Genomic DNA, 25,343 nt, shown 5'->3' on the forward strand with positions numbered 1-25,343 from the left:
TGATAACTATAAATACACGTGTTATTATTGTATATTTATTTATTTACCACAAATCATACAGGTTTTATAAGGGGCTGCCTGGCCGAGGCCGTAAAGGCGTACTGGAAGGACGTGGGTTCGAATCCCCGTCAGGAAGTCGTAAAATTTAAGAAACGAGATTTCCACTTCCGGAGGAGTACATGGCCCTGGGGTTCAGTCAGCCTACACGAAAAATGAGTACCAGGTTAATTTCTGGGGGCAAAACGGCCGGGCGTAGATCTAACCACTCTACCCCAACAAGTGCGCAGTTTATGGATAGTAGAAGCCTTTACCTTCCACCCTTCCAAGGGCCTTCATGGCCTGTACGGATATAACTTTGCTTTGCTTATACAGGGCAACCCCCATGTACATTAGATGCTTGACAGACCCACTAAGCGTATATTTACAATACGGTAGTTACATTATTCAGATAATGCCTCTTGTACAGTAATTCATTCACTCGACAACACTTACACTCCCGTCCATGTACACACAGAGATTTACATCGTATAATGTTGAAAATATTTTTAGCAGACAATGTACGAGTCCCCACCCTACGAAAAACGTAAATTTAAGCCATTTCCTCAATTGTACCGAAAGTTGAAGGGCTAATGGGCCCGGAAAGATTTCAAGCTGTGAGCCTTGGATAGCTTTATTAAACTTTAAAAAAAAAAATTTCGAAGATCACTTCTGGCCTAAATTTAGTTCCGGAAAAACAGCATAAAATTGCCTTTTTACTTAGTCGTTTTCATTTTTGATCTAATCCTAGACAATTTAACTTATTTACATATTTTTCTGTAATGTGTTCCTTGGTTCAATACCCTTAGGTATTTTTTGATTTTTTGAAAGATGTCCACACCGAATGTAGTTATAAGAGCTTAAGTGAAGCAATGCCTTGACTCACATAAGCGTTCGTAGTGGTGCTTAAGTGAAGCAATGCATTGACTCACATAAGCGCTCGTAGTGGTGCTGAAGTGAAGCAATGCCTTGACTCACATAAGCGCTCATAGTGGTGCTTAAGTGAAACAATGCATTGACTCACATAAGCGCTCGTAGTGGTGCTTAAGTGAAACAATGCATTGACTCACATAAGCGCTCATAGTGGTGCTTAAGTGAAGCAATGCATTGAATTAGATAAGCGCTCGTAGTGGTAGAAAAAGGCAAACTGCTATTCTAATAAACCGGATAAAGATGATTAAGAAAAGGATAGTAATTTTTAGCAATAAATAAAGAAAATATTATCATCCTTTATTGTATCTTATTTACCGAAAATTCGTACCTCATATCTCTAAGATGTTTTCAACATTGAGTTGTTTGCTTAAAAAACTAGAACTTTGGATTGTTTTTTTTTTTTGCCACTTGGTAGCATTTATACATCTCTTGCCGTGGTATTTCTCCGTGCAGTGGCAGGCAGACCATACTTTAAGATACAGCAGTACTCTTCTTCTTGTAAGTTCCGAGCGAGTTAGCCGTGCGGTTAGGGTCACGCAGATGTTAACTTTGCATTCGGGAGACAGTGCCTTGAACCCCACTCTCGGTAGTCCACTCCGTGGTTTCCCAATTTCACGCCTTATTAAGGCCACGGCCGCTTCTTTCCCACTCCTAGCCCATTCCTATTCCATCGTTCCCGTAAGACATATCTGTGACGGTACGATGTAAAGTGAATTTTTTTAAAACCGCTGGATAGTAATTAATAATAATAATAATAATAATAATAATAATAATAATAATAATAATTTAGCATCCCAATATTTATGTTTGCGGTTTTAGGAAACACATCTGAAATAACATCAAAATATCGTTGTTTTCAGACGATCAGTTCCTGATAACATTCCTTCGAGGATGCAAGTTCAGCCTAGAGAAGACGAAGGAGAAGCTAGATGCTTACTACACTTTCCGCACGGCGCTACCGGAGATCTTCAGAAATAGAGACCCCTTCCTACCAGAACTGCAGGATATATTAAATACCAAGTAAGTAACAATTAGGTAACGAAAAAAGGCATAGAGTATTTCAAGTAAGAACGAGCCGAGTCGTGCTTTTCCTATCGGCCACACGGCAGTCACGGAACATGGCTTCACCTGAACCCTACTTACGCCTGAAATGAGTGGTCGATTCATTAGTGAAGGCGACCGCAGCCAAAACAAAACTGAATTTTCTCGAAAAGCGTCAAACTTACAAAGGAAATTTAATTTCAGGACCACACGGTGCACTTTGTTTTTCGATAGGACCAACTGTTTACCCGTTGTTTTAGTTAATGTAGGGCAAAAGTTGCCCACATTTGAGGCATATCCCTTTAAAATCCCTCACTAGTTCAAAAAGGTGAAATATATCAAAAGTATCCCTTGCGTGACTCGGGACTTCAAGCTATATCATGATACATATTATTTCAGTAGTACAGATACCATTTGTGGCTTTTAAAAGTAAACATAACCGTGACAAATGAGCATTCAAAGTAAAGAGAATGGACATTAGCAGTAACGAACTTCACTCTCATTTAATAAATATCGATAATTTCTTTTAAAAAATTACTTTTAAAAATTGTTCGAAGTGTGCGATTTGCAAATACTGTTGCTGTAGGAAAATACGCGCCATCATTGCTGTTCACTTCACATTTTGGCCGCTGGGGCGCCTGTTTTATGTCATTATAATATGCTGTAATGATCAGTTAAGAAAGAAATGATAGTAAAACCAAAAATTACTTCCGGAACATTCGTCAGTATAATAATGCACTTTCATTTGCTTCCGTTCAAGTGGATACCTTAAATGTTAAAATATCAAAGATTATATTAAGTGGTAAGTAATACTGTCTAATATTGTACTGATTTGTGTATTCCATAGTTCACCAGGGGGCCAATCCACCACACACTTTATGAACATGCGAGATTTCTCGCACGGGTCCACTAGTCCTAACCAAATTTTAGCTCAATCAGTCCAGGAGTTTTTGAGCCTCTCCGGAACAAACAGACAAAACAAACAATTCTTATTAATTCCAGGCTCCAAGGCTAAATGGTTAGCGTGCTGGCGTTTCGTCAGAAGGGCCCCGGGTTCGATTTCCGGCAGGGTCGGGAAATTTTACCGTAATTGGTTAATTTCGCTGGCACGGTGGCTAGCTGTATGTGTCGTCTTCATCAACATTTATTTCTCATCCAGGACGCGCAGGTCGCCTACGGGGGTCAAATCAAAAGACATGCACCTGGCGAGCCGAACCTGTCCTCGAACACCCCCAGCACTAAAATCCATACGTAATTTCATTTCTTATTAATATAAGGCGCAGTAAAATGAAAACCGATCACCCGCTACAACGTGACCATGGAGGGTTTCATTTTTTCAAAAGTAATTACCAAAAGTGTCAGTATATTATCTCACTCGGAGAAAAGACGATCAATTCCAGTTTTGTAGAAAGAGGTAGATCGCTGACGGATCCACAACCACACCCACTCTTGCACTTGCTCGCCCGAATGAAAGCGACGTCAACGAATATCTTTGTTCCTTAGTGATTCGTCGGTTGACACCAGCAGGGGAAGCCGTACATTATGTGTTGAAGTGCTGCAGCACATTGTCTGTTTGAAAAATAAATTACTGTAATAATATTATCTGCGATCAAATACTGTGCATTGAAAAAGGAGTCAGCCAAAGAATAGGAAATTATTCAACTCCCCTCACAACCAGGTAACTAGTCGTGTGCTCCACGCCGCGTGGCTGTGCTGGGCTGTGCGATCACAGCTCAGCGAGAATTTCTAAGCTTTTTGCCAGAAAACAGGAACTCTGTCTTTTGCGTATGCGTGCCCAACTTTTCCGATAGGCTGTGGAAACAACAGCCAAGACAGCCAAGACATCACTTCACAGCGATTCTTCTTTCGACCACAGAGAGGCAGCACTAGTCACACTTGCATTACGACTGAAATGAGAACGTGGCAGCTGGCACCCTCTTGACTCAGCGGTAGTATTTAAGAGGGGATCGCTCAAAGTAAAACGGGAAAACAAAATACTGTAGAGCTGTCTTTTAATACCAAAGAGGATGGAATACTCCCAACTTGCCTATTCCATAGCCACCTTTGTAAACCGATGAACTATAAAAATTGTACTTTTTATGTTGTCAAAATAAGGACATGATATTGTGATTTTCTATAATAAAAATATCTAGTTTATAAATGTCACTATAAAAACATAACATGTAGTTTTGCATTACGACTTTCCTGGTTTTATTTCAATGATTTTGGTAACATTGGGAAGTTCTGTTTTTGTGCGCTCACACCAAGTGAATATTTTCCCATTGCAGGTGTTATTGTGTGCTTAATTATATAGTTTTTTATGAGGAATGTGTATATGTGTTGGGATTGTTTACGTGTTTGTTTAGTGTGAAAAACTCAGTGGAGAGCCTCTTGAAAACCGCATACCGGTATGTTTCTCAATATTTTAATTTTTTGGAGGGGGATGGGTTGCAGCACACAACTGATTTTCTGCACCAGCCGCCACTGGTTAAGAGTGGCCGACTTCGTCACTGAATGTATTAAAATGAGTGAGAATGTACTTCAGAAGGCTGTTATTTGTACTCCTTGGTTTTATTTATAACATCTTTGATTCATCCGACAAGAGAATGGTGATCTCAGAACCGTAAGAGTTTGCTGCTTGAGTACATCTGTGAGTATTTTCCGTAATTCTTGAATATAACGCAGATACTTACTGAAACAGCTCCTTAACAATATCATTGAGACAATAATCCTAACCGATAAAGAAAAAGGGAACCGGGCGAGTTGGCCGTGCAGTTAGGAGCGCGCAGCTGTGAGCTCGCATCCGGGAGATAGTGGGTTCGAACCCCACTGTCGGCAGCCCTGGCGATGTTTTTCCGTGGTTTCCCATTTTCATACCAGGCAAATGCTGGGACAGTACCTTAATTAAGGCCAAGGCCGCTTCCTTCCCATTCCTAGGCCTTTGCTGTCCTATCTTCACCATAAGACCTATCTGTGTCGATGCGACGATAAGCAACTAGCAATAAAAAAAAAAGGAAAAAAGGGAAATCGCTTTTTATACCAAGAATGTCATTGATCTCAAATGATTTGTCATTTTCTTTCAAACGATTACAATTTCCTGTGAGATTAGCTTATAGTATGACTATCAATAAGGCTCAGGTTCAAACGTTCCATTATTGTGGAGTTAAATTGAAGGATTCCTCTTTCACACATGCCACCGGATCCCGTGAGATCTCCGAAGTTAAGCAACATTGGGCGCGGTCAAGATTTGGATGTGTTTTCACGCGCTGTTAGTGCGGGGTAAGGGAATGGAGGAGCGGAAAGGAACTGGCCGCCCTCCCGTACGTAAACTCCGGCTCAGACACACCTCTGCGGAGGTTCGGACCTGCCTTCGGGCAGAATACACCCCTTCCTGCACACATGGTCAGCTCTACGTTACTTTCTCAAGTGTAGAACAAGCAGAAAACCTGCTTGTTCATGCACAAGACAACAAAAACATCAAATTTATTGTATAAGAATGTATTTCGATGAAATTACTTAGTATGTAAGATATTTATGTACCTTGAAAGAAAATAAGAAACAGAAAAGGCACGTCTTCTATTTTATATTGAGAAAACCGAAGCGGGTTGTCTTCGTAAAATCAAAGCGCACGTTTGTTAACCTTTGTTTCCCTCCTAAAAGAGAATAGCAGACTATCTTCAGTGATCATCACTTTTAATGAATTTTATAAAAGGGAAACTTTACAAAATATCGTTACACAACTCATATTTAAGAACAAATACATGTGACTGATAGATTGAAACAGTAAAACAAGGTAAGTTAAATAAGTGTATCGAAAATCATACATGTAAAACACATATAAATTGTTATGCTTTTGTGTCTTGCTTATGTTCATGAATGTCTCACGTGAACACTTATATCTGTTTCTTCCTAGTACGTTCAACTACTCACCAATCACAGCCTCATTTTCTTCGCCTTCCACTTCCGTACCATCACTGATGCCACTTACAGAAAGTTCATTTTCTGAAATATTGCCACTGTTTGCAATAAAGAAACCTTCATCGGAGCCAGTTTTAATAACACTAGCATCCTCCTCAAACCAGTGGTTTCAAATCCACAGTCTCCTATTTGAGTTAATCCAGAAGATCCCCCACCCGCCTGCATGGTCACGATGGAACCTAAAGAGTAAGGTGCGCAGTGGCTGCTGGCGCATGAGGAAGAGGGTCGTCCACTTCTCAATACACTACGTAGAGGAAGACACAGGTTTTAAGTTCATAAGCAAGGGGACTTTACTTCTGGACTACGAAATTTGGCTTCAGGATTGACCGTAGAGCAGACATTTAAAAGTACTGGTCTCTAAATGTTCCCGCTCGCTATGTCTCTTGGAAAAGAAGCCTGCTGTAATGAGAGATCTTGCTCACAAGCAAACGGTGACCGAAAAGAGTTCTGTTCCACAACTCGCCAGATGGAAAAGAGCAAAAGTCGACCAAGGGAGTTCGGATAGTATAGATGAAAGTGAAGAACATGGCACAAGTAAGTGGAAGTAATGCCAAACTCAGCTAGTGGAATCGTGGTCGCCAAGACAGGCTCCCCAATTTGAGCGCCTTAGTCGCTTGGTACATATATAGCCTCCGTGGCTCAGACGGCAGCGCGTCGGCCTCTCACCGCTGGATACCGTGGTTCAAATCCCGGTCACTCCATGTGAGATTTGTGCTGGACAAAGCGGAGGCGGGACAGGTTTTTCCCCGGGTACTCCGGTTTTCCCTGTCATCTTTCATTCCAGCAACACTCTTCGTTCTCATTTCGTAGCATTTATCAGTCATTAATAAAATCACTTTGGGAGTGGAGACCACATAGTACTAATAGCCTATATATGATTCATTCATTTCATTCCTGACCCGGTCATTGACTGGAAAACAGGTTGTAGGTTTTCATTTTCATTCATTTTCAGTCGCCTCTTACGACAGGTGAGGATAACATACTTCTTATTCTACTTTTGTCTTAGTTTGCAGTTTTCTGAGATTAAATCATTCACCATCAACTTAGTAAGCTGTTCCCACAATCCAAGGGAATAATATTTCCTCAGTAAGATTCAGTATATTCTCCATAAAACGCGGTGAAAATATCAGAAATGACAGTAGTTAAGGAACGATTGCGTAATGCCAGTACATATTCTTGGTAGTATGTTGTACCTGCTGTGTGCTGGTCAGCTTGTTTGATTTGTTAGTGTTTACAAACAATTCAGCCTCTGTCGCGACCGATAGAAAGGTAGGAATATATCAGAGAGAAGGACGCCAAGACTGCCCTGTCTAGCAAGAATATTACGTCATCTTGAGGCACAGTTGCGTGTTAATTAAATATCCCGTATTTCCAGAACCTGATGACAAATTACTCCGTGGAGTAAACTTATTTCCTTAACAGGGGATGTAACAGATCACGAGCCAAAATTAAAATTTTGAAAATCTGAAATAATGGGGATTAGTTTTCATTCCGTGAAAATGTCAATATTGTAGCAAAACGGGAGGTATTTTTTAATTACTTCCTCTTTGCAGCTGCTTTAATAGCATCACGCCATTGGGATCTTTAAGCAGTAGTTTCTAACATTTTAGTAAATAATGTTATTTTCTTTACGACCCACTAACTACATTTAAGTTTTTCGGAGACGTCGAGGTGTCGGAATTTAATCCCGTAGAAGTTCTTTTACGTGCCAGTAAATCTAGCGATACGAGGCTGACGTATTTGAGCACCTTCAAATACGACCGTTCTGAGCCATGATCGAACCTGCCAAGTTGGGTTCAGAAGGCCAGCGCTTCAACCGTTTGAACCGCTGCATGGCTAAGCTTTTAGTTAATAACCCTACAAGTACAGAGAGCTTCGATACTACAAATGTTAATGCTATGATATTTTCAATCGCCGGACTGAGTAGCTGAGTGCAAGGGAACCCCCAGTTCGATACACAGAAAACCGAAATGTTGAACAATTATCAATATACGCTTCACATATTATATCAAGGAGAACTATCATCTCAGTTGACAAAATGACTGCAGTATAGTTTTTTATGAAAGTTCATTGTATGACGTTAAATAGGTACATTTTTCAGCGTAACTAATGATAGTACAGACTGATAATTCTTAGGCTTAAAGTATAAAGGTGTATCTTAAATATTATGAAGAATTATAAAAATATAGCAAAACATGCCCTTGAGGCAAACATTTTGAAATCTAGTGCTTTATTCTCGGTACATCACTCTTAAATTAATAGCATTCATACAACAAGTATGGCTGTATAGAATTCGGTATTTGGTGCGTAATTCAGTGTTTGATATGTATGTGATTTCAAATCAAAATACCTTCAAGCATTAGACATTTTCAACATAACTTTAACCTCCAAAACTACTAAACCTATAGCAACCACAGAAAATCTGTAAAATTACCCTTTGTGAAAAACCATCGATCATAAATATGTCTTTCTATGCATGAAAGTCATATTCATAATGATTAGTTTATTTGCATCTAATTAATCGTTTTTGTGAGACATCTATATGGAATGGGGAGTGGACAAGTGTAGGACTCAGAGCATCAGGGCCTACGAAACTACCACGAATGAAATAATCAATTCTCTAGAATATGAAGAGATGAGGCCTCTTTGATAAAAACAGCCTGCTATCTGTCTCTGTCATGGCTATCCATCAGTACTTCACATCACAGCCTTAACGATCACATCAACCATCTCTACTCTAACGCACCTCTTTGATAATATGTCTCTCAGTCATGGCCATCCATCAATAATTCATATCACAGCCTTCACGATCACATCGACCATCTCTACTCTAACGCACCTCTTTGATAACGTGTCTCTCAGCCATGGTCATCCATCAATCCTTCACATCGCAACCTGCAAGATCACATCGACTATCTGTACTCTAACGCACCTTCTTGATAATATGTCTGAAGAGAGTATGAAGAGATGAGGCCTCTTTTATAAAACAGTCTACTATCTGTCTCTGTCATGGCTATCCATCAGTACTTCACATCACAGCCTGCAAGATCACATCAACCATCTAATGGCCTTCTTTGATAACGTGTTTCTTAGTCATGGCCATCCATCAATACTTCACATCACAGTCTGCACGGTTGCTAGGTAACATTGCGTCACGCATTTTGTTTCGCTAATATCGTTATGCAAATTTTCAGATGATCTCCGGTTGTAAGACATATTAATGTCAAAAAATATTCAGTGATATTTAAAACAATGAAAACAGGCCATTGAACCAAATGTATAGGACAAATTCGCCTAATTCTTGAATAAGCATATGGAACTTTAAAAAATTAATAAATATACAACTGTTTACTCAATCCACGTCATTCTACTTCAGCACTTAGGGGAAGATGCCAATTAGAAGTGGTAAAAATGTCAAACGTTCCTGAGTTATTCGGCTGTAGTTTCTGTCAAATTAACATTATCAGGATAACGCTTCTTGACTCTTCTTAAGTGTCATACATATAAATTGTATTTTTTTAAGGGTGAAGTAAAACCATTTTGACCTGAGAAGGACGTTAACCTTACTGAATACAAACTTGTCTTGTTATGCAGCATGAATCTGATGCTGGGGATGGACTCTGAGGGTAGATACGTGTGGATGTTCAGGATGGAGGACGTCGACCCGAGCAAACACACGGTGGACAATATGCTCAAAGTCCTCTTCATGGTGTTCGAAATCATATATCTGGAGCACGACGAAGCCACCATCTATGGACAGAATGTCATCGTCGACATGGGCAAGAGTACTCTGGGCCATCTCGGACTGTGGACACCGCCAGTGATGATGAAGGCATTCGCAATATGGCAGGTGAGTTGATTACTCTAAAACGGAGATGCACAAGATTTGCACCCTCTAAACTGCCCCAGTAACCGTGAGTAGAACAGGACTGGAAGGATGGAATTACCGAACCCTATAGTTCAGTTATTAAGAGTTTCGACTTGACGTTTGAGCGCTGCCTTTTGGCGGAGGGTAAGTGAATTAATCAACAGCCAATCATAGGCAGTCGATCGCTCCGATAGAGCGCGTTAGACTCCACTTCCGGTTAGCAGTGTTGTCGATCTGTTGTTTACTGTAACCACGTGCTATCAGCTGTGTGTTGTATTGTGCTAGTTGTTTTCGTGGTCTTTGTGTGTCTTTGTGCTAGGTTGTTGTTCGTTTATATTCCGTAGTGTACAGTTTATAAATATATTGTTTAGTATTTTTAATAGTATAGCACGTTATATTCCAGTGAATAGTGTGTAACAGGTGATCTCTGTTATATAGTAGTTTAGTTTAATATTTCATTCGGTAGTTATATAGTAGGTTAATTTTAGGCCCGTGTGTGAATTTGATATTCTGTCATGTCGACGCCTACGTTTAAGGATGAAGCTCCCAAGAGAAGAAATCCCTTCGGACGCGGTACTCCACTAAGGAGCCGGGCCCGGGAAATTGTTTGTAATGTTAGGGAGTCAATTCTTGACAAAACACCAACAATGGCGGCTAGAAAGAATGAGTATATTAAGTGGTTGAAGGAGCACAATATTTCGGTTCGCGATGACATGGGAAATGGGGATCTTACGCATCTCTTGAAACAAAACAAGCCCCAGTGCCCATTTTATGTGGTGGATAGCCAGAAGGAACGGGCATAAAGTAGTTCACCTTCCACTATATCATTGCCATTTTAACGTCATAGAACTGATCTGGGCCCAAGTGAAGGATTATGTAGCTGAGAATAACCGACTACTCACAGTTTCGGAAGTTGAAAGACTTATTTTTGAAGCCGTAAGCCGTATAAGTGCGGAGGACTGGAGCAAAGTTGTGAGACACACGAAATCCGAGATGATCAAAGCTTGGGAGAAAGAAAGCCTCACAGACGATTATGTTGAAGACTTTATCATCTCTTTAGGGTCAAACGAGACTGAAACCTCAACAGACGATGACACTGCCGATAGTGACTGAGAAATGAGTGGTATATTCGCTTTGTAGGATTTTTTCCTTCGTTACGGGAAACTGAATCTAACAGCAACGCGAGATCTTCTACATGGTGAGTTGAAATTTAATGTAATTTTCTCACGTTTTATCTGTTCGAGCATTGACATATTTTTTTCTTGTAGCCTTATCCTAAATGTGTTGTGTATTATTGATCTTATGTGAATCATGCATGTTGCTACAAAGAATAACTGATTATGGACTTATATTCCAGTATTTACATTTCTGTTCGTGTTGTGTATCGTAAATCAGCTGTTTGTATTCCTAGCAATTTGGCACCACCGGCTGACTTCCGGTTGTCAAGTCGAAACTCATAAAAACGGAACTATAGGTGGGCCGGCACAAGGTTGCACTTGACAGTTGTAAGTCATGTTGGCACCACTACAAAAATGAAATGAAGAACGTCACCCGTCAGTCAGAAACAGTTACGCATTTTATTCATGTTAATTCGTATTTAATTCCGTATAGTGTTCATAATCTTTTATTTGCTTACACAAATATGAGCATTTAAAAGGTATTATAAGGTTTAAGCGAGCTACAAAATAAATACGAACTATTTTTAGTTGATTGTTGTTGGCAACATAGGTAGTATAGTGGTGCCATCTATAAGTAGCTTGACTACTGTATTGAAGTGTTGCCGTTTTGTCTGTCGCCGCTAGCACGTGGTCAGGTGTGATTCGCGCGTTTATGAAAGTTTTGTTTTCATTGTGAGATAATTGTGAAATTTTATTTTAACGAATGCAGTGCGATGTCTCGGAAATGACAACATAGTCATGAAGCGCGAAGTGATAATCCTTTGAGCCGCGGAGTGTCCCTTAATAGTCGAGCATTAGAATTAGTGCGGAGAACTCGTGAGGTTTACTAGAGGGAGACGAAATTCGTACGCTTGTATAGCCGTCTCTCCGTTCCTGTAGATCATGTTGTGGATCGCATATCTCAAACATTAGGGCTTTCAAAGCGTACTGTCATTCAGACAGGTGTTCGCCTCCAAGAACAGAAGGAAAAAGTGACTGGGGTACATAGCAGTAGCAAAAACGGGGCTGATAGTAGGGACTTGTTTCACAGCGCACCGGGAAAAAAACGAATTAAGCTATCTCCTGTAACAGGAATTTTTCTTTCCAGGCTGATGCAATACGAAGACACGAGTACGATTTTTACAGCTCAAAGTCCCTTCTGTCATTGTTATGAACAATGCACGTTACCACTCCGTAATAATGGACAAGACCCCTTCTTCGAGCGCCCGTAAAGAACTGTAAGTGGGATGACTACAGTAAAGAAATATCCCAGCGCATATGTGTATGACTAAATTCGTCGACACCGGGCGAGTTGGCCGTACGGTTAGGGGCGCACAGCTGTGAGCTCGCATCCGGGAGATAGTGGGTTCGAATTCCACTGTCGGCAGCCCTGAAGATGGTTTTCCGTGGTTTCCCATTTTCACTCCAGGCAAATGCTGGGGATGTACCTTAATGGCAACGGTCGCTTCCTTCCCATTCCTAGGCCTTTCCTGTTCCATCGTCGCTATAAAACCTATCTGTGTCGGTGCGATGTAAAGCAAATAGCAAAAAAAAAAAGTCGACGAGGTAGCGAAGGAACAAGGGCACGAAGTTAGTAGGTTGCCGCCGTACCACTGTCACTTCAACCTCATTGAGTTGGTACGGTATGGGGTGAAATAAAACATTACGTACGCACTTATAACAAGTCCTTCGCAGTTACTGAAGTGGAAGGACTGTTCCGGGAGAGTATTGCTCGAATGGATGCGGCTTTGTGCAGGAAGAAATTTAGCCATGTCACAGCATTCATTAATTCGGCAATGGCAATACATGGCATCATCAGTGACTCTCAGGAGTTGATGATCTGCCTAGACGATGATGACAATGACAACGAAGCGATGGTAGTGATGGCAGTGAACTGGAGGGTATCGAGCCTCTGCCTTTGTGAATCAGGTATTAAAATAAGGTTTCTGAATTTTCGTAAATTTTATAGATTTTACTTGAAACATTTTGTGTTAGCACCGGTGTATATTATTCTAACATTTATTGGTGTATTTGAAGTGAGATCCTTGTCGGCCGATTTCTTCCGTGTTTTCAAACATCGTGATAAGAAGAACTTCGTAGTATATTTATCTCATATAATTTTGTGTGATGAATAATCGGTGAGTTGAAAGTTCATTTTTTGTCGGCAGATTTCATTTGTATTGTGTATCATCGCGATGCCATTAAAAACATTTCTCCCATGTTTTTAAAAACACATGTGTCGTGCAATCAGCTGTTGTTACGGCCGCAACATCGCTTCGTGCGCCACTGCAGTGTGACCAATATTGTGCGCAGCTGTCATGTGCAACCTTACGCCGGCCCACCTATATAAGACAGGTCATTAAATAAGGGGCAGTCAAATGAAAAGCGAACACCCACCATAAAGCACATTTCGCGCGAAAGGTGGCTGTGCTAGGAGAACTGCAAAGTTACAACTCACAGGTGCACGCAGTTGTTGGGTTATGTCTTTGGTGATGCGCGGACTCGTATAGTGTGTTCGTCCAGCTGTAGAAATCGAGGTAAGCAATGAAGTGTGGTTCGTTTTCTGGTGGCTGAGGGTAATGGAGTACGTGAAACTCATCGTCACATGTCTCCTGTGTATGGCGAACACTGCCTCTCTATGGCGAGTGTGCACGAGTGGCATAGGAAATTCCGAGAAGGGCGCATATCACTGCAAGATGTTCCCCTGTGTGTGGGAGCAATAGCATAACGCACACGGTATCCCCTGCCTGTCGTAAGAGGCGACTGAAAGGGGCCCCAGGGGCTCTAAACTTGGGAGCATGGGTTGGCGATCACGGGGCCCCTAGCTTAGTCCTGGCATTGCTTCTACTTACTTGTACCAGGCTCCTCACTTTTATCTATCCTATACGATCTTACCTGGCCAACTTTTGTTCTTTTCCGACCCCGACGGTAGTAGTATGAGCAATGTATGTTCTAAAACAGTGGGTGCTGAGTCAGAATTTTCCCACGAGGTCATTGACCCTTAGTTGAGTAGTAAGTCTATGCCGATTCACACGTGAGGCAATTCATCCCTAGTTGAGTAGGAAGGCAATGTAGGTTCTAGACAACTGAACGCGGAATAACGTCATAACCTTGCGTACGAGAGCAAGCCTAACCTAAACGACTCCATTAGAGGGGCCTAAACGGTAAGGGAATGATGTGGGGTGTTTTTGACCCCATAGGTGAGGTTACGACGTCATACGCATACGTATGAGGGCAATGCTAACCTCACTGGCCAACCTACAGTGTTTTAACAGCTAGGTGAAGTAATGACGTCATACCCTTACGTACGAGGACAATACTAACCTCACCGGGCGAGTTGGCCGTGCGCGTAGAGGCGCGCGGCTGTGAACTTGCATCCGGGAGATAGTAGGTTCGAATCCCACTATCGGCAGCCCTGAAAATGGTTTTCCGTGGTTTCCCATTTTCACACCAGGCAAATGCTGGGGCTGTACCTTATTTAAGGCCACGGCCGCTTCCTTCCAACTCCTAGGCCTTTCCTATCCCATCGTCGCCGTAAGACCTATCTGTGTCGGTGCGACGTAAAGCCCCTAACAAAAAAAAATACTAACCTCACGGACCACTTTGGAGGAGCCGAATCAGATGGATCCCCTTGGAGGAGCAGAGTAGGAAAAGCCTCTATGGCAAACCAGGAGTGTTTTTGACCGCTAGTTGAGGCTATGACGTCATAGCCTTTCGTAAGATGGCAATCCTAAACTCAAGGGTCACTTTGTAGGAGTCGAATAGGACGGGTCCCCCTTGGAGGGGCCGATTCGAAAAGGTCACGGACCCCTCTGGAGGAGCCGAATCGATTGGGCATCCATGGAGGAGCCACACATCGGTGAGATGACGTGATGATGAGGTTAAGACGTCATTATAAAATGTTAACCCAACATTGCGCACGAACGATAACTTAACTCCCCTTGGAGGAGCCGAACTAGTGAGGTGACTTATCGGTATGGTTAACACGTGTGCTAACCTAGCCCTGGCCACGAACGGTGACCTATCCTCACACAGGCTCCTTGTCGTCTCCATCTTAGAGCACTGACGGAGCTGTGACGTCACAACGTGACAAATTGCAATCAGATCCCGCTGCAGACATATCAGTGCGCTCTCGCGGCGACTTCGTGAGTTACTGTAATCAAAAGACTGTCAGATCTCTCTAGAGACATAAGAGTGCACTCTCGCCGCGACTTCGTGATTTACTGTAAGAAAATTAATATTAGATCCCACTAGAGACATACACAGGGGGGAACAGCTAGTGCGCATTTAAAAAACTGGAATTCATCGACGTTTTCTTCCCAGTGAGATAAATGTATTAACGCTTTAGGTGATTCCTTTTAAATAAACCATTCCATGGTCACGTTGTAGCCGGTGTTCGGTTTTCATTTTACTCCCCCTTATATCTTCAGCCTTCTCTTGGTGAGCATCTTCTATCAGAACACCAACAGTTTATCATAATCGTACGTTTTATGTAGCCTGAATCCCTATGAAACAAAGACAAAATCCCTCTAGGAAAAACACCGTGATTCGTTAGAAATACATCGCGATGTGGACAGGTCCACAGAGAATTTTGAACCATGGCGGATTAAATCCCATCGTTGGCATCCCTGAAGATGGTTTTCCATAGTTTCCCATTTTCACACCAAGAAACTGCTGGGGCTGAACCTTAATTAAGACCACAGCCGATTCCTTCTTTGCTCTTTCCTGCCCTATCGTCGCCATAAGACCTATTTGTGTCGGTGCGGCGCAAAGAACATATTGTTGCGGTTCAGATACCACCTAAGACTGTAGATGCCATGATTCTGATCATGATATCAACTGATAAATAAAACTACAATGTTTCATTTTGCTAATGGTTTCGTGGCCTCTATGGACATGGTCATATACATTATTTAGTTTCTACCAAAATTCAAGCTTTTTTTCATATATTGTAATCTCGTGGTGTGTTTCAGGACGGTTGTCCCGGCAGACCACGCGGGCTGAACTACATAAATTTACCTTCCTTCTTCGAAACTTTAATAAACTTCATTCGATCTATCGTCAAGGAGAAACTCAGAAAGAGGGTAAGTTACGTTTCCTTTCGAATTATTTACGAAATAATATGCGGTATTTCTATTAGCTTCTCCATGTGGGACATGACATATTTCTGTAAAAATAGACTTTTCACGAAAATATTCCCTCATCCTTAGAACACTGTTCTTATAATAAGTTACTAATCTTTCTTTGTCTGGCTTTAATAGGTGTAGCCAAAACTCTTAATATGCGGAGGTTGAGCTGTCACAATTTTTAGAGCATTTTGCCAAACTACGGAGCGCGATATACCTAATTTAGCTGATATTGATTCTTTCTTCTCCTAAAATCTGAACATTTTCCTCCCTGCTTCAGTCCATGATTTATTGGTCCTGGTATTCATTTTTCAGCAAAATGATGATTGTTGACTGCCTTTTGAAATCGGAGTCGATTTTGAATAATTTCCTGTCGGATACCAATTTGTTGAAGGCCATTTTCTATTTCACTAAGCCAGTTGTTCTTGATTTTCATTGAGAGAGCAATGTTCAGTATACTCTTGGTGAGCCTATCATTGTTCCGTTTGAGAATGTGCCCATAGATTTTTAATCTTTTTCTGATGGTGCTGGTGATCTTTTCAGAATTCTGATAAAGCTCACAAGACTTCCGTTTCACCCAGATTCCAGATTCCCTCCGAATAGACTGGACCAAAGGTTTTCCTCAATATTTTCCTCTCCTGTTCCTCTATGATTTTATTAAGTGATCTGCCCTCAATTATCAAGGTCCGAGGAGTATAGCGCATAAGGTTTGGTAACTGAGTTGTAATGTGTTAAGTTTGCGTTACTGGATGTTGATTTTTTGTTGTATCCAGGCGAGTCTACTGGCCTTCTGTAATTTTGAGACCCTCTCCATATTTGGCTTCACGAATCAAGCCTGATATCTGAATCATTTCTCCTAAGTACTTGAACTTATTCACTTAATTAATTTTGCCAAATTTAGTCTTTAGCGGTTTCCCATCTAGATAACGAACGGATCCTTCCATGTACTGTGTTTTTCATACGACATTTGGAGCACAGACAAACGTATTACCGCATATAAAATCGGCTTCTGTTACCATAACTAAGACAGCAGTGGTGATGATTTTGAAGGGGCGTTGAATACAAGATTTTCAAACCCCCCAAGAGACGTCACCATTCATTGGGCACCACTGAAGCTCTGGGTCTTACACAACCCTACTTAAAGACCAGAAAAACACTGAACCTTCATCGACAAAAATTATGCCATCGTTTAGAGTTCTGCTCAGCGGCTGGTTTCTAGTTGATCACCCACAGTTCTTTTCTGTCTTCCACCTTCCTATTCATTCTTCCGTAGCCCGTTCTACTTATATCGCCCAACATCTAGTATGTCCTTCTCCCCCCACCCACCTCTCTCTGTCTGTCTATCTATCTATCTATCTCTCTTTCCTTCGATTTCCTCCACTAGCAATTGTGTCCTATCCAGTACTTATTTTCCTATTCTTCACGATCTATATCGTGTTCCTTTCTTCTCCAACTTCATTTAACAGCTATTCATGGTTCACCGATCCTTCCTACTTTTCGACGCACCCACATCTTCTCACATCCATTTTCCTCATCGTCCAGGTTTCTGCCCCACATAAAGCAACACTCCACACAAAGCATTTCGCCAGACATTTCCTCAATTCCTTATTCAGGCTACCATAAAGTAGCCTCTTCTTTCTGTTAAAAGATTCTCTAGCCATTGCTATCCCGACTCCATGTCTTTTCGACATTGCATGTCCTCCCTTATTCAGCTTCCCAGGTACTTGAAGGGCGATAGTTGTTCTGATTCCTCATGTACTATCATGTACTTTCACTCTTCTCTTTATTAAACCTATGACCATTCCTTTTGTTTCTCCTTTATCTATTTCTAATTCCATATTCCCTGCGTGCCTCACTTAAGGACACTTAACATTTCATTAAGTACCACTTTCCTCAATCCTACAATCCCTTCCAAATATATATTGAACATATACAACCAACAACAAAATACCCAGAAAAATTTAAATTACTTTCAAACAACCCCTGTGTGAGTAACACAAATAGATGAATAATGCTGCAACTGGTATATATTTATACACACAGTATGTTTACTTGGGTATTTTACAGAATCCTTCCCCTGTGAAAGATCTCAATACAAAGGATGGAAGGAAGGCTTTCTGGAACATGTATTATTTTTCTTACATAATTCATTTCGTGTATAGAATAACGTTATTACCCTTTCTCTTTCCTCAACAAGTATTGCTGTTTCTAATCAAGACGTTCTTCTAGATGCCATTGGAATAATCTTCTTCTTCTTCTTCCAAATCACTGCTACTTTGTTGAGGCGATAACTGACTTGTGATGCACCAAGACTCTCCCTGTATGCCTTGTGTGACATTGGATTTCTGTAATACTGTTCATCATTCTAACACGAACCTTTATAACCGTATTATCATTGTCGTCATTATCATCAATACCACATTCATCTACACTTAACAGTCGTAGTATCGAACAATTCTCTTACATGGGTCATGCTTGGGCGCATTCCTCAGATCGTACGTTCTCCATGCTTCTATGTTTACTCCGGAAACCAACAATGGCTAACACATCACTTGACAAAATTGACAAGTGCAAATCGACAGCAATCTAGAAAGAGATTGGGTGAAATATTCCGCCTACGATACAAAGAAGAGTGGACTTTCTGTGACCATCAGGTTAAATATCCATTCGCCCAATATTCCATCTATGGCTCGGAATGAGTTAGAGGAGCCGGGCTGAGTGGCTCGGACGGTTGAGGCGCTGACCTTCTGACCCCAACTTGGCATGTTCTATCCTGATTCAGTCCAGTGGTATTTGAAGCTGATCTAATGCGTCAGCCTCGTGTCAGTAGATTTACTGACACGTAAAAGAACTTCTGCGGGACAAAATTCCGGCTCCTCGGCGTCTCCGTAAACCTTAAAAAGTAGTTAGTGGGACGTAAAATAATTAACATTATTATTAGAGTTACAAGTATCGGTAGAATTCAGGAAGTAACCGAAATTTAGCTGGTTCTACCTGGCTATGCAGGCAACTGCTCCGCCATGCCTGCATGGAGTATAGCCTGTGGTACCAGGCGAAATGGAAATGTCATGCGTGAAGTGTTCTTCGATTCCAAGAACTAACACATCTTGAAGGTCGAACTGTCACTAAGGAGATGTATGCTGCCAATCTTCGGCGCCTTCGTGACGCAGTGCGACATGGAAGGCCTCGTTCGTGGGAAGGACAGAGTTCCGTTTACTAACACGACAACGACGCAACACACCGGTTGCTCCATAACATACTTCTCTTTCATCCTCCAGCAAATTACTCCCTGTTTCTGAAAATCAAAACTCTGTTCAAGAAAAATGAACGGATGCAAAAGGGGATGGTTCCAGTTTGTTTTTGTTTTATTTTTCGACCAGTTCAAGGATTTTAATTCTGGACTGAGGAGTAGAACGGGGTCCAGTTGATACGAGACTTTCTTAAGCTCTTAGTTACAGGAAGAAAGCGCACAGTGAGAAGATGGCGCTACTGACCTAGTATACATAGACAACTCTGGTAGCAGAACGTGGTTCACTTGATACGAGATTTTCTCAAGCTCTTAGCGTACAGTAAGAAGATGGCGAACACTGGTTGCCATGGTTACAATGAAGCTCAAGGGGCGGACGCTCAAGTCATCCCAAGAAGAGAAAACGAATGCGGAAAGTTACCAAAGTTCCAAGACGTAGCCCGGACGCTGTCAGAAGTGCGTAACTGCTCAAGATATTTACTTTGAAAGTGGTTGTATGTAACAGCTCTCATATTGTAACGGTTCATATCCCATTACAAACATTCTTCTGTAATTATTGTTATTTTATCTGTATTATTACTATTATTATTATTATTTGTATTATTACTATTATTTTAAATATTATTTTTATTCAATTCTATATTCTGATTTCGTCATATTAATTAATGATGGCTTACTTCATTTTATTTCATTTATTAAGTATCATATCTGTGTCTGTGTGTTAGCATTAAGATAATATAGATTGCGAGATTTGCTGTTTAATATAAGATATGCATTTATTTTGTAAAACAACGTTTAAGACCTTGCAGCTTATGGTGTAATATCGTCACATTTACTGTCGAGTCATGGTCTTGCCCCGCACGTCATTGCTTTCATTGAGAAACAGGAGGGAGTTCTGGCCAGCTTGAGGCGATTGCAATGCAATGTGTAATACTTTGGAGCTTGGTTTGTGTTATGTCATGGTCTGTTTTAACCATGATGGTGGGTATAAACCATGTGACAATCAGAATCTATAAAAGGACATGTCTCATATAGCGGTGAGTCAGTTAAATGCCGATACTTCCCATAGAGAGATGTAGTAAGCAGCCATATGGATAGTTAGGCCTCAGTTGTCCAGTCAGCTAAATGGAGAAAAAGCAATTATATGGATACGGAGTCTTCAGTGAGCAGATCGGTTAGATGTTCGAAGTGTGTTTCCGTACGTGTGGTCGGTCGAGTTCTTGTGTCGGTTCGATGACAGCCGAAGACTGAGACTTCGTAATGCAGACTAACAGTTCGGTGAGTTACGTGTAGAATTGATTGTGCAGTGTGGTTACATTTTCAAGCCATGCTATATCTCGTTTGTGAAACTAAAGGATACTTCACCAAATTAGGTTTGAGACACGTACAGCTGATGCCAGTTCCAAGGAATACTTCATAATAACACCTAGGTGTCCAAGGTACTGTTAAGTGAACCTGTGAGGGATAAATTTCTAGTACAGATTTCATATGACCGGTCAAGAGTATTTCAAATTTAACCCGCGAGTGGTCGCTATATGAGATTTTCTCTCACATTATTTTTTATTGTGATATTACTTCACAGTGATGAAAGGGAGGTGACTGTTCCCTCTTCTAGCTGAGTTTATAACTGTCATGAGTAGAGCGATTCACATTTGAAGGGTAAGCACCCCTTACCCTAGTCAGAACAGAGGTTCCTATATGACCGTGCGCACTGCGTGAGATATTCTCTCATCGCGCGACCAATGGCGTTGGTGTTATGTTGAAGTGGAGTGGAAAACTTACTCATGTTGTACGCGTTAGTATTTGTATTATGAGCACTTCTTGTTTTTGAAAATGTTATTGTGTTCAGAAACCTTACTTTTTACGTAAATATTACTATATATAATGCATGTGTGAGATTTTATTTTTTTACAATTCCAGGACGGAAGTTATTTTTATGTACATTGCATATGTTATTTTAAGTAGCAATTTGTGTCTTTAATAAACAGCTAATCATTTCATATTTATGTCCGGCTCCATGACTAAATGGTTAGCGTGCTGGCCTTTGGTCACAGGGGTCCCGGGTTCGATTCCCGGCAGGGTCGGGAATTTTAACCTTAATTGGTTAATTTCACTAGCACGGGGGCTGAATGTATGTGTCGTCTTCATCATCATTTCATCCTCATCACAATGCGCAGGTCGCCTACGGGAGTCAAATCAAAAACCTGCACCTGGCTAGCCGAACTTGTCCTCGGACACTCCCGGCACTAAAAGCCATAAGTTACACCATTTCATTTTCTTTATTTCATTTTTATCTAAAATATATAAGGCAGAACTTGCGTTTGATTTCAGTGGTAAATTTCAGCCTTACGCCCAACAAAACTGTGAAAAATGTCATATTTATTTCAATGTGAGAGAAAGTCTCACGCGCGACCACCCACGTTACATTTTGGCTAGCGACCACTCGCGGGTTAAAGCATAGAGCTTCATTCCATTTTAATTTCAGAGTTTTATATATTGTAATATTATTTTCGCTGCAAATCTCACATTTCAGTTCAAAATTTAAAGAATATATTTTGTTAAGTATTAAGTACAGTTAATTGTTTTATTTTATGGTAAATCAGGTAACCTCAAATTTTAGTTGGGAAACCAAACGTCAATATCCTTTTCCCAGAACCTATATGTTATGCTGTCAAAGTAAGCTTATTACCCCACACCCTAGAGATATTCAAGATTCTCATTCTATTACTGTTACATTTATTTCTAGCTGGCGCCCATCATCAATAAGTGTTAGTATTTCTGGTTACTGTACGTGGAAACTCGAAGGTAAGTACAAAGTGAGACCACATAGTGTGACGATCGAGTATTTTATTTCATGCACATTGTTTCATCTATGTGTGAGCAAATCACAATATCAACTGTTATAAAGTATCCGTACATGTTGAATTGCTATTTAATTTTAGTAGTACTTGTGGCACGTTGAGAGTTGTGGGGTTTACAATGTACGCCTAATATGGTATGTTGCCAACGAAGGTTAATTTTTTTACGGGTCTTCAATTAGGGTTGTTTAAGAACCAGAGCATCAGAGGTGTTCAATCAATGGAGATATCTCGTGTGAGTTAGAAAATTATCGTACTCAGCACCACATCAAAATCTGCACCAATGCTACCTTTTAAACATTACGATAACACAGGCCGGTTTTATGCAATTTAATAAGTTACATTTAATATGGACATTTATTCAGGCTGGGGGTCTATCTGGAATCCACTGTTCGTCTATGTACACTTGGTCACTAGCGTCATTTTCTCACCGTGCGCTTTCTTCACGTAACTAAGAGCTTGTATCAAGTGAACCACGTTCTGCTACCAGTGTTGTCTATGTACACTAGGTCAGTAGCGTCATCTTCTCACTGTGCGCTTTCTTCCTGTAACTAAGAGCTTGAGAAAATCTCGTATCAAGTGAACACCGTTCTACTCTTCAGTCCAGAATTTGAATCCTTGAATCGGCTGGCAAACGAACGCAAGACCTTGAAATAACAGACAAGCACGCTACCTCTACAACATAGGCCTGGCTAATAAAAATAATATACGTAAGTATGTACAACCCTCGTCCCGTTTCCCTACGGGATCGGTTTTGAAGTGGGGATGAATCTTTGTGGCGTAGTTATACGACAGGATGCCCATCTTGTGCTCAACCTCATCAGAGGAGTTAGTAAGATGAAACTGATCACGTGGCTATCACATAAGGAAAGAAGAGGGTGAAACTCGATGCCGGCACATAGCCTACTCCTGTCGAATAGTATCAAGGGGCCTGTTCAAGGTTTAACGTCTCCATCTGTCAGACAAATGACCATCAATAACGTCGTATGCCCTCACTCCATGTGAAAACTGTGGAGAGGATTGGAATTGAATGCAGACTTTTGGCACGCAAGTAGAGGGAACAATGGTGTTCCCACGACCCTCCAATAAGAGGCCGCGGAGCGGATCACGTGACTGCTGAGTCAGCAGTGCGCGAAATTTGAATTCCACGTGCACTTGTTTGTAAACAAAGCCACGTGCTTTCTTGATAAACCTCTGTGCTACCATCTTTACGGCACTAAACTTCATGGCTGCCACCTTATGCACGTGGGAGCGCGAAATTTGAAATTCCACGTGCTTTTTTGGCAGAGAAAATTTACGAGTGCGAAGTGTTTTATGTTGTTTAATGAAAAGGCAGTATTCTGGAAGTTACATTACGTTACTCTGTAAAGGGATGCATAAACATTCAGGTCACACCCTCCATAGATTCCACCTATTACAACAGTATATTTGTATAAATCTCTAGTCCAATAGACGGTTCTATATAAATGTAACCAATATTTCCACTTGAATATGTCTCAAATCAATGTGTTCTGTTATAATGATAATAAACATGTCTCGCCTTTGCAAATGACTTGGTAAACCTTTCCAACAACTAACAAACAAGAAACACTTCAGTCCGTAGAAAACTTCATGTAATAGCGCAAGAACAGGTCTGCAAAGGCAAAGTATAAGGAAGGTACAAAATCAGGATTTAAAAACCAACCTCTAATGACTAGAAATGGTAAAATCTCCCAAGCAGATAAATTCAAACACCTAGGTGAAATTATACAACCAAAAGGGATAAATCAGCAAGCAAAGAAATAAAAACATACAATATTACAAAAAGCATACAAAATATATATCCTAAAACGCAAAATTACAACACTACAACACAGTTGTCAGTCCAGAAGCCCTTTTGGCATCAGAAAGTCTGATAACTGGTGGCAGATCATCGAAAAACAAGACAGGAAGATTCTCAGGAAAATTCTAGGACCTAAATGCGAAAATGGTATTTGGATGAAAAGGAAATCACAGGAAATCCATCAAGTTATAGGAAAAATCACATACCGGTACATCATTAGAAAAAGAAGATTAAAATTATATGGTCACCTAATCAGGATAGATAACTAATACGCTAACGAAGAAAATACTAAATCTCGTAGTATCTCTAAAAAATCACGACTTACAGAAATAAACAAAGATCTTCAGGAAATTGGTATAAATGAGGAAATTTTGGAAGACAAAAAAAATCAGAAATCTCATAAACAAACACATTTTTTCTGATCAACCTAAAAGACAAGCTACAGGGTGGACGGAAGAACACAAAAGGGAGGACAGTGAAATGATGAAGACATTTTGGGAAGACAAGAAGAAACGTTGTGCTAAACAAGTTCACACGCGCTCCTCAGTTGGGCATAACGAATCAAAAGAAGAAGAAGAAGAATTAGGCATTATGTACATCTTCATTATAGACTGTTATTCCTTTTAATGTTCTGTCTGCAAGCTTCTGTAAATTCAGTAATCGTCACCACAATCCTCTATTTGTAACTAGTTATGTGGCCTGGTTTAGTTCTATACCTCTTAAAACGCCATAAATCGAGTCTAGCGACTGTCGTCTTGGTCTTCCACTACTTATCTTACCCTCTGTCCACCATTCTCCTATCTAACCTATCCTCTTCCATTCGTCTCACAAGACCGCACCACCGAAGTAGGTTTATGCATACAGCTTCATTCATCGAGTTCATTCCTAACTAGTCTCTTCCTTCTCATTCCAAGTAACCTCTGGCCATTGTACAATAATAATAATAATAATTTACTGTCTTACTTCTTAAACAAATGCTTGCTTTGATTTCTTTTACAGCTCCACGTACACCCGAACTTGGAATCAATGTACAAGCATGGTATGAAAGGAGTACTTCCCAAGGAGTACGGAGGTGATAACGAAAGTATGGATACCCTGAGAAGTGAGTATATAGACCAGACACTCTCAGATGTATTAATTATACAGGGCGACTGAAAAGACTTCAGTGAAACTGAAGTAGCTCATAGAGAGTTCGAAATACAACAACTTTCGAATAGGTTCGTGTAGCGTGGGAAGAAACCCTGCGTCAGAGGAAGCCTGGGAATGCCAGGAGTTCG

The 25,343-nt window shown here is 40.8% G+C and overlaps 1 protein-coding gene across 2 annotated transcripts in view; it reads left to right on the plus strand.

Moving 5' to 3' along the window:
- The window catches only part of LOC136886404 (retinol-binding protein pinta), a 43,391-nt gene that overhangs the window by 15,996 nt on the left and 2,052 nt on the right, over window positions 1-25,343 (plus strand). For both annotated transcript variants that reach the window (XM_068230571.1, XM_068230572.1), the window contains exons 3-6: window positions 1,830-1,989; window positions 9,583-9,838; window positions 15,987-16,097; window positions 25,066-25,168. In XM_068230571.1, coding sequence (XP_068086672.1) covers window positions 1,830-1,989; window positions 9,583-9,838; window positions 15,987-16,097; window positions 25,066-25,168 — 630 coding nt within the window. The remainder of the gene's footprint in view (window positions 1-1,829; window positions 1,990-9,582; window positions 9,839-15,986; window positions 16,098-25,065; window positions 25,169-25,343) is intronic.

Source organism: Anabrus simplex, chromosome X (genome assembly GCF_040414725.1).
Source record: "Anabrus simplex isolate iqAnaSimp1 chromosome X, ASM4041472v1, whole genome shotgun sequence".
NCBI lineage: Eukaryota > Metazoa > Arthropoda > Insecta > Orthoptera > Tettigoniidae > Anabrus > Anabrus simplex.